General features: G+C 48.5%; 1 protein-coding gene across 1 annotated transcript in view; it reads right to left on the bottom strand.

Moving 5' to 3' along the window:
* Positions 1 to 11,797, bottom strand: part of LOC147120835 (uncharacterized) — a 225,593-nt gene that overhangs the window by 194,424 nt on the left and 19,372 nt on the right. The window contains exon 2 of the mRNA XM_085977193.1: positions 4,576 to 4,923. Coding sequence (XP_085833319.1) covers positions 4,576 to 4,923 — 348 coding nt within the window. The remainder of the gene's footprint in view (positions 1 to 4,575; positions 4,924 to 11,797) is intronic.

The raw sequence follows: 11,797 nt of genomic DNA, 5'->3' as shown, positions 1-11,797 counted from the left end.
CTGTGGTAGTTTTTTTGCACAGTTGCTGTGGGGAGTGTGATGAAATATTCCATTCATCACTCATCAGTATTTCTCTGCCTGTGACTGTGGTTGGTTTCAGTTTCATTTCCATTGTATTGTACTGTGTGTAGGGCTCCGCCCATACCTGGCTCCTATGTAAGCTGGCCCAGCCTGCAGCACATCCAGTACAGCAGACCTCTGGATGGAAGATACATTCTCCTCTGTGTGTTACCTTCTAAGTCAATAAAAGCCTTGTTTTGTTTCGCTAACATCCAGTCTCGGATTTATTGAGGCACATCAATTTTATTGACTTAATTTTCAACACAATGGATCAACTCTTGAAACCTGAACGTTTGGATTTGGACCAGCATGCTTCGGACGCATCGGCATGCTTCGGACACTGGTTTATGTGTATGGAATTCTTCCTGGACAATTCCGCAGCCGTCAAAGATGCTACGGACTCTGTGAGTATGAAACTCGGAATTCTGCGGAATTGGGTAAGCCACCGGGTTTACCCCCTCATCCAAGACGCCGACACGTACCCGGCCGCCTGCGACATCTTAAAGGCGCATTACCAGCAGCCTACGAATGAGGTGTATGCTAGGCATCTGCTCGCTACTCGCGCACAGCGACCTGGGGAATCGGTGGAGGAGTTCCTAGGCACCCTGAAAACGCTTGGCAAAGACTGCAAGTGCCAAGATGTAAAAGCCGCAGTGTACACTGACGAGCTTGTTCGTGATGCCTTTATCACAGGCCTCAGCTCCACTTACATCCGGCAGAGACTGCTGGAAAAAATGGGATTGGACCTGAAACAGACTGTGGACACAGCACGATCCCTGGATGTGGCCCAGAGAAACTCGAGCGCCTACTCTTCAGCCCGCGCCATCCACGCCGCCACGTGTGCACCAAGGGCGCCGCCATCTTGGAAGGCATCTTCCCCGCCCGGCAGCCCGACACCGTCGGGGCCCCGCTCTCCCCCCAGAAGCCCTACGACAGCCGCGACGCGTCGGGGACCCAACTGCTACTTCTGCGGGCAGCCGAAGCACACCAGAAACCTGTGCCCGGCGAAAGGCACCACCTGCTATAAGTGCGGTAAGAAGGGGCACTTCGGGAAGGTGTGCAGAGGGAACCCGACCGGAAAACCCGCCACCGCCGCGTGTGCGCCGTGGGAGCGGCCATCTTGGACGCCATCTTGCCTGACCTCGTGGGGTCCGCCAACTTATGAGCAGACAGCGTGGACGCCATCTTGTCTCGATCAGGGCCCTACAGTGGCATCGGTCACAGTGGACCAGACCAGGCCGCACCCGCTATCCAAATCAATGGTGGACATCGAGGTAAACGGGTGCGGGGTTAAATGTTTAATTGCCAGTGGAAGCACGGAGAGTTTTATCCACCCTGAACTGGCACAACAACTCTCCCTAAAGGTGGTCCCTACTCGGGGTACCATCTCTATGGCTGATAAAACCCAGACATCGACCATCATGGGTTACTGCACGGTACAATTGTCCATTAACGGAACTGTATACGATAATTTTAAAGTATTAATCATGAAGAATCTATGTGTGAGCGTGATCTTGGGCCTAGATTTCCAGTGCAACCACCAAAGCATCACGCTCAAGTACGGTGGGTCCCAGCCGCCCATCACAGTGTGCGGCCTGGCTACCTTGAAGGTAAAGCCGCCTTCGCTATTCGCGAACCTTACCCCTAACTGCCGGCCAATAGCGACCAAAAGCAGGAGGTACAGCTGGGAGGACAGGCGGTTTATCGCGACCGAGGTAGACAGGCTCCTGAAAGAGCGCATTATTGAATGCAGCAACAGCCCGTGGCATGCCCAAGTGGTAGTGGTAAGGGGTAGCGAGAAGAAACGGATGGTGATCGACTATAGCCAAACGATCAACAGGTACACCCAACTAGACGCCTACCAGCTACCCCGCATATCAGAAATGGTGAACCAAATCGCCCAATACCGGGTGTTCTCCACCATCGACCTCAAGTCAGCATACCACCAGCTACCTATCAGACCAGAGGACCGCCCGTACACCGCCTTCGAGGCGAACGGACGCCTCTACCAATTCCTCAGAGTCCCCTTTGGGGTGACGAATGGGGTCTTGGTCTTCCAGAGGGAGATGGACCACATGGTCGATGACCACCACTTGCAGGCAACTTTCCCCTACCTCGACAACGTCACCATCTGCGGTCACAACCAGCAGGATCACGACTCGAACATCGAGAGGTTCCTGAAAACCGCACAAAAACTCAACCTCACCTACAACGAGGACAAGTGCGTTTTCAACACCACGCGCCTCTGCATACTAGGCAGCGTGGTGGAGAATGGGGAAATCGGACCAGACCCGACCGATTGCGCCCCCTACAGGAGCTGCCCCTGCCCAACACTCCCAAAGCCCTGAAAAGGTGCCTGGGGTTATTTTCTTATTATTCCCAATGGGTCCCCAACTACTCCGACAAAGCCCGCCCCCTCTTGAAAGCATCCTCTTTTCCGCTCTCTGCTGAGGCCCATGCCACCTTCAAAAGCATTAAGCAGGATATTGAGCGGGCCACGCTACAGGCAGTGGACGAGAACACTCCCTTTCAAGTGGAAAGTGATGCGTCTGACTTTGCCTTGCCGGCCACCCTCAACCAGGCGGGGCGGCCCGTAGCTTTCTTCTCGAGGACCCTCCAAGGGCCCGAGATCAGACACTCCTCCGTAGAAAAGGAGGCCCAAGCCATTGTGGAGGCAGTGCGCCACTGGCGCCACTACCTAGCCGGCAAACGCTTCACCCTACTTACCGACCAGCGATCGGTAGCGTTTATGTTCAATAATAAACAGAGGGGGAAGATTAAAAATGATAAGATTCTTAGGTGGCGGATCGAGCTCTCCACCTTCGATTATGACATCATTTACCGGCCAGGGGCCCTTAATGAATCCCCCGACGCCCTCTCATGAGGGATGTGTGCCAGCGCCACCGGGGATTGGCTACAAACCCTCCACAACGACCTCTGCCACCCAGGGGTCACGCGGCTGTTCCACTTCATAAAGTCCCGCAACTTACCCTACTCGATTGAGGAAGTTCGGTCTCTGACCAGGAACGGCCGCACTTGTGCTGAGTGCAAGCCTCGGTTCTACCGCCCAGATAGTGCCCACTTAATCAAAGCTACACGGCCTTTTGAGCAGCTCAGCTTAGATTTCAAGGCCCCCCTCCCCTCCGTCGACCGCAATGTTTACTTCCTGAACATTGTGGACGAATACTCTCGTTTCCCATTCGCCTTCCCCTGCCCAGACATGAACAGCGCCACGGTCATTAAATGACTCAACAGCCTGTTCTGCCTGTTCGGTATGCCGAGCTACATCCATACGGGTAGGGGGGCGTCCTTCATGAGTGAAGAGCTATGCCAGTACATGCTGTCCAGGGGGATCGCCACGAGCCGTACCACCAGCTACAACCCCCGGGGTAACGGTCAAGTGGAGCGAGAGAATGGGACAGTATGGAAAGCAGTCACTCTAGCTCTAAGGGCCAAAGGCCTCCCTATCTCCCGCTGGCAGGAAGTCCTCCCAGATGTGCTCCATTCGATACAGTCGCTATTGTGTACTGCCACTAATGCCACGCCTCACGAGCGAATGTTTGTCTTTCCCCAGAAATCCACCTCAGGCGTATCCATGCCGTCATGGCTCTCCACCCCAGGTCCGGTATTCGTGCAAAGGCATGTGAGGGGCCACAAGACGGACCCTCTCATGGAGTCAGTGCACCTACTCCACGCCAACCCCCAATACGCATATGTCCAGCACGCCAATGGAAGGGAGGACACCGTATCCATAAAAGACGTCGCCCCAGCCGGTAACGACAACAACCACGACAACAGCAGCAACAACGACCACAGCAACTCTTACCCACCCACTACTCTTTCATCACCCCCGGAAGAACATCGACCAACGGTACCCCCACCAACTACCCCTTCAACAACCCTGGCGGCACCCCCGGCAGAGACCCAGGAGGCCACCGGGGACACCCAGCTGACACCCGCGGCACCACAACAGCCACGTCGGTCGCAGAGGACTATCAAACCCCCGAACAGACTAAATCTATAGAAGGGGTGAATGTGATGAAATATTCCATTCATCACTCATCAGTATTTCTCTGCCTGTGACTGTGGTTGGTTTCAGTTTCATTTCCATTGTATTGTACTGTGTGTAGGGCTCCGCCCATACCTGGCTCCTATGTAAGCTGGCCCAGCCTGCAGCACATCCAGTACGGCAGACCTCTGGATGGAAGATACATTCTCCTCTGTGTGTTACCTTCTAAGTCAATAAAAGCCTTGTTTTGTTTCGCTAACATCAAGTCTCGGATTTATTGAGGCACATCAGGGAGGACATCTCTTTACAAGTGTTCCCTGTGGTTATCTGCCAACTTAAAGGAAATGAATGGAGGCGCGTCTGTGACTGGACAAACTGGGCATTGTTGTTGGAAGGACAGGGCTCAGTGTCCAAATGGCCTTGTCTCATCCCATAGCTTCCGTGTTCTTATACTCAATACGGTGCTGTTACTGAGACCCTGCCAGTGTTAGCTAACATTGACTTACCGGTTACATTGAGCTGGGTCCCTGCTCCATAGATGTAGCTCCACACACCACAGCTGTAGACAGCAGTATCACTGAGGGACACATTCACGATGGTCAGAATGTAACTGTTACTGGTGACGTTCCTGGAAGGTTGGAAACGGTCGGGGAAACCCCGGGATCTGGTAATGGTGCCATTCACAAACTGGCTCATCACCCACTCACTGTTGTTCCCAGGTCGCTGGTAGTGCCAGTGGACATCAGTGTCACTCACACTGGCATTGTACATGGCACATTGTAACTGGATGGCTTCACCCTCTGGCACCTTGCTGACTGTTGGATACTGAATAAGGACCGGATCAGCCAATGGACCTGTTAATATTTAAAAGAACCAATAATAATACAACTTAAATCACAACATTTTATAAAACCTTCTCCTGCTTAAAATAATCTGGTAAAGGTTAACTGAACCTTATAGCATGGAAACCCTGTCTGCAAGCACCTTGGGAGTGGATGATGTGATACAAGTGCATCTGCTGATTGCACTGCGATCGGCGTATATTATCCGTTCAGTGCAAGTTCCTGCCCACAGAACGGACTCTCTAAAGGAGCATTTACACAACGTTCACAGCCGACACTTGTTCAAAGAACTCTAGCAGACATTTAAATAGGTGCATTCTCACCTGCAGCATAAAGGAAGGGCTTTAAAGCTTCAAAGCTGCTGCACAACAGTCGCTCCTTGACCACACCGGGCCAGAATTACTGTGACTGCACTGACACTCACCTTGGATAAAGTGAGGGAAGGAACTCCGTCCTCTGTCACATCTTGGAGCCCCTTCCCTAAATAGACTGGTGCAATGGGCTGGCGGGAATTAACTGACAGGATGATTGCTCTTACCAACTTGCAGCAGATTGTCAGCAAATATTACCTCGAATGACATCGAATATACCGCCCAGAAACTGGCCATTCGGCCCAACTAGTCTGTGCTGGTCTTTATACTCCACAGGAGACTCCTCCCATTCTATCCACCTCATCTCAGCCTTTCAGCAGATCTTTCTCCTCCCTTTTCTCTCATGTACTCCTCTAGTTTCCTTTTAAAAGTAACTGAGCTATTCGCCTCAACCACTTCCTGTGGTAGTGAGTTCCACATCCTAACCAGCCTCTGAGTAAAGAAATTCCTCCTCATTTCCCCATTGGATTTATTAGTAACTATCTTGTATTTATGGCCCCTGGTTTTGGATTCTCCCACAAGTGGAAACATCTCTCCACATCTACCCTGTCCTTCCCATTCAGAATTTTAAAGCCCTCTATCAGGTCACCTAAAGAAAAAAAGCCCCCAGCTGTTCAATCTTTCCCGCTAGCTGTAATCTCTCCGTTCCGGTACTATCCTTGTAAATCTTCTTCGCACTTTCTCCAGTGCTTCTGTGTTCTTTTATAGTGTGGAGACCTGAACTGTGCGCAGTTCTCCAAGTGTGGCCTGACCAGGTCCTATACTAGTTTATTGTAACTTCTCTACTTTTGAATTCGATACCCCTAGAAATAAATCCCAGTGCTTTGTTAGCATTAATTGCTTTGCTGACCTTTGATGCTGTTTTTAATGATTTGTTCAGCTTCAGAACGGACAGCTGAAAGATCAGCGAGCATTTCAACAGAATCAGAACAGGAGGAGAAACTCCAAGCACAAAGATGGCGTTAATAGGTTGAATGATCCGTAAGCTGCTGAAATGAAAAGCAGGAGATTGTTAGATGATGTAAAAAAGATCATCTTAGTTAGGCAACCGGAAGAAGCATTAAAAAAGTTGAAAGCATTAAAGATACAAAGATCACGTGAATCGGTAAAGGAGCGAGAGGCCCACATGAGGGAGGAAGCAAGGAAATTGAGCAAGTTGAGAAGAAAGACAGATAAAGTCTGTAGATCAGGTCCACGATTAAAATAGAAAATACTGGGTAGATACAGTAGATCAGCCTGTCCCGTAGAGGGGAAAGACAGACCATCACCAAGGCCGCAAACTGCACCAACAGCTGAGTCTTCTGACCAAGGAGATAGATCTCACTGTTTCTGCCCCTGGATGTATTGCAATGCCTGGGATATTGAATCGAGGGGAGAGAGAAGCACACGCCCATGAGGGAACCCACCCAATCTCCTGTCCATTAAATGAATGGAGGGAACATCAGGCAGGTTTCCTTACGGACCTACACTCCTCCTCAACCCATCTTTCTCTACACGTTGTGCCCAGGCGGTTCAATACGCCCAGGCACAGGAACGGGGAAATCTTCCCTAGGCTCTGCACCCCAAAGGCCAACCCGCCTCTCCTGCCCTCTGACACTAAAAGACCCACCCCACATCACCGGCACCCTCTACCACATAGACAATGGGGGAATATAGCTAAAGTCTGAGGTTACTAAAATCAATATTCAGACCAGAGGGTTAAAGAGTTTCCAGGATAAAGTTAAGATATTGACTCTGAAGCTTACGTTGCAATCATTTGGAACAGTATCAGAGGTTAAAGGTGGAGAGGTCAACAGCTTGTGTTTATATAGAGCCTTTAATATCGAAAAACATCCAAGGTGCTTGACAGAGGTATAAGGACAAATGGACAGCAAGCCAAAGGAGGTATTAAGAGCGTTAACCAAAAGCTTGGTCAAAGAGACGGGTTTTAAGCGGGTCCTAAAAAAGGAGAAAGAGGCAGAGAGGTCGAGGGAGGCAATTCCAGAGCGTAGGGTCGAGCCCAGGGAAGCACAGACACCTTTGGTGAGCCAAAGGGAGTGAGGATAGGAGAGGAAATAAAGGCAGAAAACCACAGGGAGACAGTCTGCAGATAGAATAGAGGTCTCAGGTAAAACAGTCACCTAATCTGTGTAAAGGAAAGCACAGTGTGAGCAGTGAATTCAGTATCCTGGAATAGAGGAGGAACACATAAACTGCATCTCACATCCTCGGAGTGTTTGAGGCTCTGAACGATGTTGTGGGAGGAGTTGAATGGATAGGTGTCGGATCTCCTGCACTTACACAGGAAGGTGCCAGTCAAGGGCAGCTGGAAATTGGGCTGGTGGATCAGTGAACAAGAAGGAAAGTGGAGAGAGGAGAGAAGGAGATGATGTGCTCGCTGGTGGCATCATACTGTAGGTGGTGGAAATAACAGAAGATGATGCAGCAAATGCAGAGGCTGGTAGGGAGGCAGACGAGGGCAAAGATTGTGAAAGGAGGGAGAGGGACTGAGAGTAAAGACATGCCTTCACCTTCAAATAATCCTGCCATAGATAATTGTCTTAAAGTAAAAGAGCAGGGACTGCTGCCTGGGAAGGGGTGTTGTCCCGCCTGACATGGCATTGATATCACTCAGTAGCTACACACCGATGGAGTAGAATCCTTTTCTGATCATATAGACTACTGCATTTGCCTATCGGCCTTATGGGTGCTGTCAGTGTTCCATGGACTTTCAGAATCCTGCAGTGCAGTGAAACTGGCGAGCCCGGTGACGCTGCTGTTTCTGTGTCTGGGAAAGGAGGTGAGAATCTTGGCCCTGCTGACCAATGCATCAGTCCCCTGTTCGGCAACACCCAGGGCAGCAAAGAGGGTGACACTGCACATGGTCCTTGTGCTAGCCTGGGAGAGCTAAAGGCATAAAGGGTGAGGCCTGTGGTCACCTTGACAAAATGGTCACACATCGATATCTCCTACTCCTCTGGTACCTTCTCTTTTAAGCAGCTAATTGTTCCACCACTGTTGTCTGTTTTCTACCACCCACCCTCCCCAAACCCCACCACAAGTTTCTCACAGAGATATCCTCCCTCCATTCCTCCCTCAGCCTCTTCACTGAGCGACTTCTCATCCTTAGTGATTCAATCTCCACCACGGCAGCAGAATAATGCATTGTGCACCCAACGGTCTAACATTTCTGTTGTTGTAAAACAGCACGTCATCCAACAGACCAGGAGCAATGCCACGGAAGACCCACTGGTTTAATTATATTTAATGCACACTTGTCAGAAGTATTACACCTCAAAAGTGTCATCAAATAATGATTGGGTTTAAGCTTGAAAGGATTATTACTAGTCCTCGCCCCTTTAGGGCTACCCCAGATCAGGCTTATTCTGCAGACGTTCACTTTCAACTAAAGTTTAAGGTAGCCCAATCCTAAAGATGCTTAATTGGGCCTAAAGGTCCAGACTATCTCTTCCTAAAGGAAAGGAACAACCTGAAGATGTTACCGTCCTCCAGATAGCACTTTTAATAAGTTTAGCTAGACTGTAACCTTCCAGATATTATGAGGGTCCAGAAAACTCCCCCAGAATTCTGCAACTCCTCACCAAAGAGTGTACAGAGATTGATTTTGCAAGTTTGATGCAGGAGTATTTTGTGAGACAATTCTAAAAATATATAGATTTATTAAAGAACCGACATGTAATTACAGTAGGTGTTTCAATCGCAACATTAACAGTTCCAAATACAAAAAGCTTACAATTCTATTATCAGAGATCCTATTCTCAAATCTTAACTTCGCTAGTTTTACAGTTCTTAGTTTATGCCAGGATATCCACCAAAATCAAATACCTTTGATACCCGAGGTACAAAGAGATGTAGACTTACAGAGTCTGCCTCTGAAGCCGAGAATCGCTTTGCTCCTTTACAGCGAATCTCTCATCCCATTTGAAAGTTCAATATTTATATCTATTCTCAGTTGTATTTCCTTTGAAGTTTTCTGCTGATGTAAGCTAATCATCTCTAGTCATTTTTCTGCTGACCCCTGCTATTCTTACAGTTAGATCAGCTGGTAGCAATAAGAATTATGCCTCTGCCTCGGGTGTTCAAAGCTCACCATAAAAAACGGTGTAATCAGCAGGTGCATCTATTTGATGTCATTTTTACCAAGGTCTTCTCTTTGTGTCTTTTTATGCCGTATAAATTAAAACACCTCAACCAGGGTGATCTATGCAATTCTTAGTTACCTCAGCTGGTTGCAACACAGAATCGTGTCTCCTGTATATCATTTGATGTCATTTTTATGAAGGCATATGTTTCTTAATTTTCTGTGTTTCTTTCCAAAGTGTAATTTAGGACACCTTAAAAGGGTGTACCATTGTCTTTTTTCCAAAGATCCAGATGTCAGGAGCCTCCAACTTCCTGTTTCAACAAGGCTATTAATTCAGTGTCAACTACTTATCTTATCTCAATAGCCTGAATGCTGTTCACAGCTTCTCCATTGTTGAGGCTTCCAGATTTCGAGATCTAGTTTGTCATGTTTTAATAAAGTCAGAATTCTTTCATAGAATGGTGTATTTTTCTGAATAGGTATATTGCTTATTCCTTCACAAGCTAACCATGCTCACTGCCTCAAATATCCCATCAATTAAATGCAAACCAATTGAAAACCAGTTCCATTTATGGATCGGCAGGAAAAGTCACTGATGCTCAAGTAAAATGCTTGGTTTGTTTCAACACTACCATTCATGAACCAATGGCTACCACAGAATAAACCAGTGAATTGATGAGACAAATTTGTCCCATTTCTGTGGGTACCTTTGTCATTTCCTCAGCTACCCAAATATTTAGACCTAAACAACAAGGTTTCTAACATCATAAATTCACAAAACAAATAATTCCCAGAATATTGAAGCTGGCCCATAACCAGCCCCCGAGTCCTATTGGACATCTCTCCAATACCTCTGGTTGCAGAGCCACAAGTTCTCTTTTGAGTTTGTGTCTTGAGTTTCTCATCTTTCCTAGTACTTACATTATTCAGTTGGACCTTTTGTGCTGATATTTTTAAGGGTTCTATTCATGTGGGGCCTCAGTGCTTCTGCACAGTCTCCTTCTCTCAGTGCCTCTCTCTGACAGAAGGATAATAATAGCCTAATACAAAAATAGATTCTACGCAACCAGTAGAAACATTTTGCAATGACTGCCTGTGGCAATCGCAACTTCACTCAACTGCAACATTTGTCACAAATCTTCACACACACACTTTTTCCCGCTCTTAATAGAGACACCATGGGCTGGATTTTAATTCAGGGGTGGGATGGGGTCGTGCAATTCGCATTTCATGTTATCCACACGAATCTAAATCGATGTGGGAGATTGATGCGATTTTAACTTGATTGGCCAATTGAGTTCCAACGTGTGGGAACCCGTGGCCAATGAGTTTTTCCAGTTTGAAAGTCGCCTCCGATGACGTCATCATTGCTGCTGTATTTAAGGTCTGCAACAAGCCTTGCTTCTTCTGCAGACTGCCAACCTTTTAGCCTTTCATGCTACAGGGACCTGGAGGCAGAATGACCAGCCAGAGACCGAGGTCTGCTCCCAGGTTTGATGACGTTGCCTTGCAGGCTTTAGTTGAGGGAGCAAGAGCTCATAAAGAGGTGCTCTTCCCTTCTTCAGGGAGGAAGAAGCCTCCCCAGCAGACCAAGGCTGTGTGGATCCAGGTGGCAGAGGAGGTCAATTCATTACCAGTAACCCGCAGAACCTGGCATCAGTGCAGGAAGAGGTTTCATGACCTTCTGTGCACTGGAAAAGTGAGTATGAATTTCCCAACACCCTCAATCTGATCCCCATTGCCTCTCCTCACCAGCACTCAGCTTTAGCAATCTCCTCCTCCACATCCCACTTGACACTGACACCCATGCACCCTTACCCATTCCCTCTCTCTCTATGCTCACAATCACATAACTATTCGACTATGCAGCCCTCACTCTCCCTATCACTGTGATGCTATGAAAACAACTGACAACACACAGGGAGGGCCCTTGGTCTTGCCACCTCACTCCATCTTTGTCTCCTTCTAACTATCTATGCTATGGATTCTCTACACTCACTCCATCATTCTCACTCAAACTCCACTTGTCTCCCTCATTGCAGGAAAAGAGAGCTCATAATAAGATGGAAAGAGTGAGGACAGGAGGAGTGCCACCCTCAGTAGCCCAGCTCACCCCCTGGGAGGAGGCAGTCCTGGAGATCGTGGGAGTGGAGGACGATGCGCAAGTGGGGGACGGACAGACAGGCGCATCACAGCAAGCTGGTGACAGAATCGTTTTCCATCTCTCTCATTGACATTGCACGAGTCGCTGATAATGATTCGGAAGCTCTAACAGATGGACCTATGATCATCTGCAATATGTAATGTGCATGTAACCTTGGCATGACATCTCTGACTCTTTTCTTTACTCCCCCACAGGACCATCGCAAGCACCCGTCCCCACTAGCCAGGAGGAAGAGCATGAGCCTCAAGACTCCTCAGAGGAAGCTGC

Source organism: Somniosus microcephalus, chromosome 3 (assembly GCF_052327205.1).
Source record: "Somniosus microcephalus isolate GS21.2 chromosome 3, FLI_Smic_1.0, whole genome shotgun sequence".
In the NCBI taxonomy this organism is placed as follows: Eukaryota; Metazoa; Chordata; class Chondrichthyes; order Squaliformes; family Somniosidae; genus Somniosus; species Somniosus microcephalus.
This window is presented reverse-complemented; position numbering and strand designations above follow the sequence as displayed.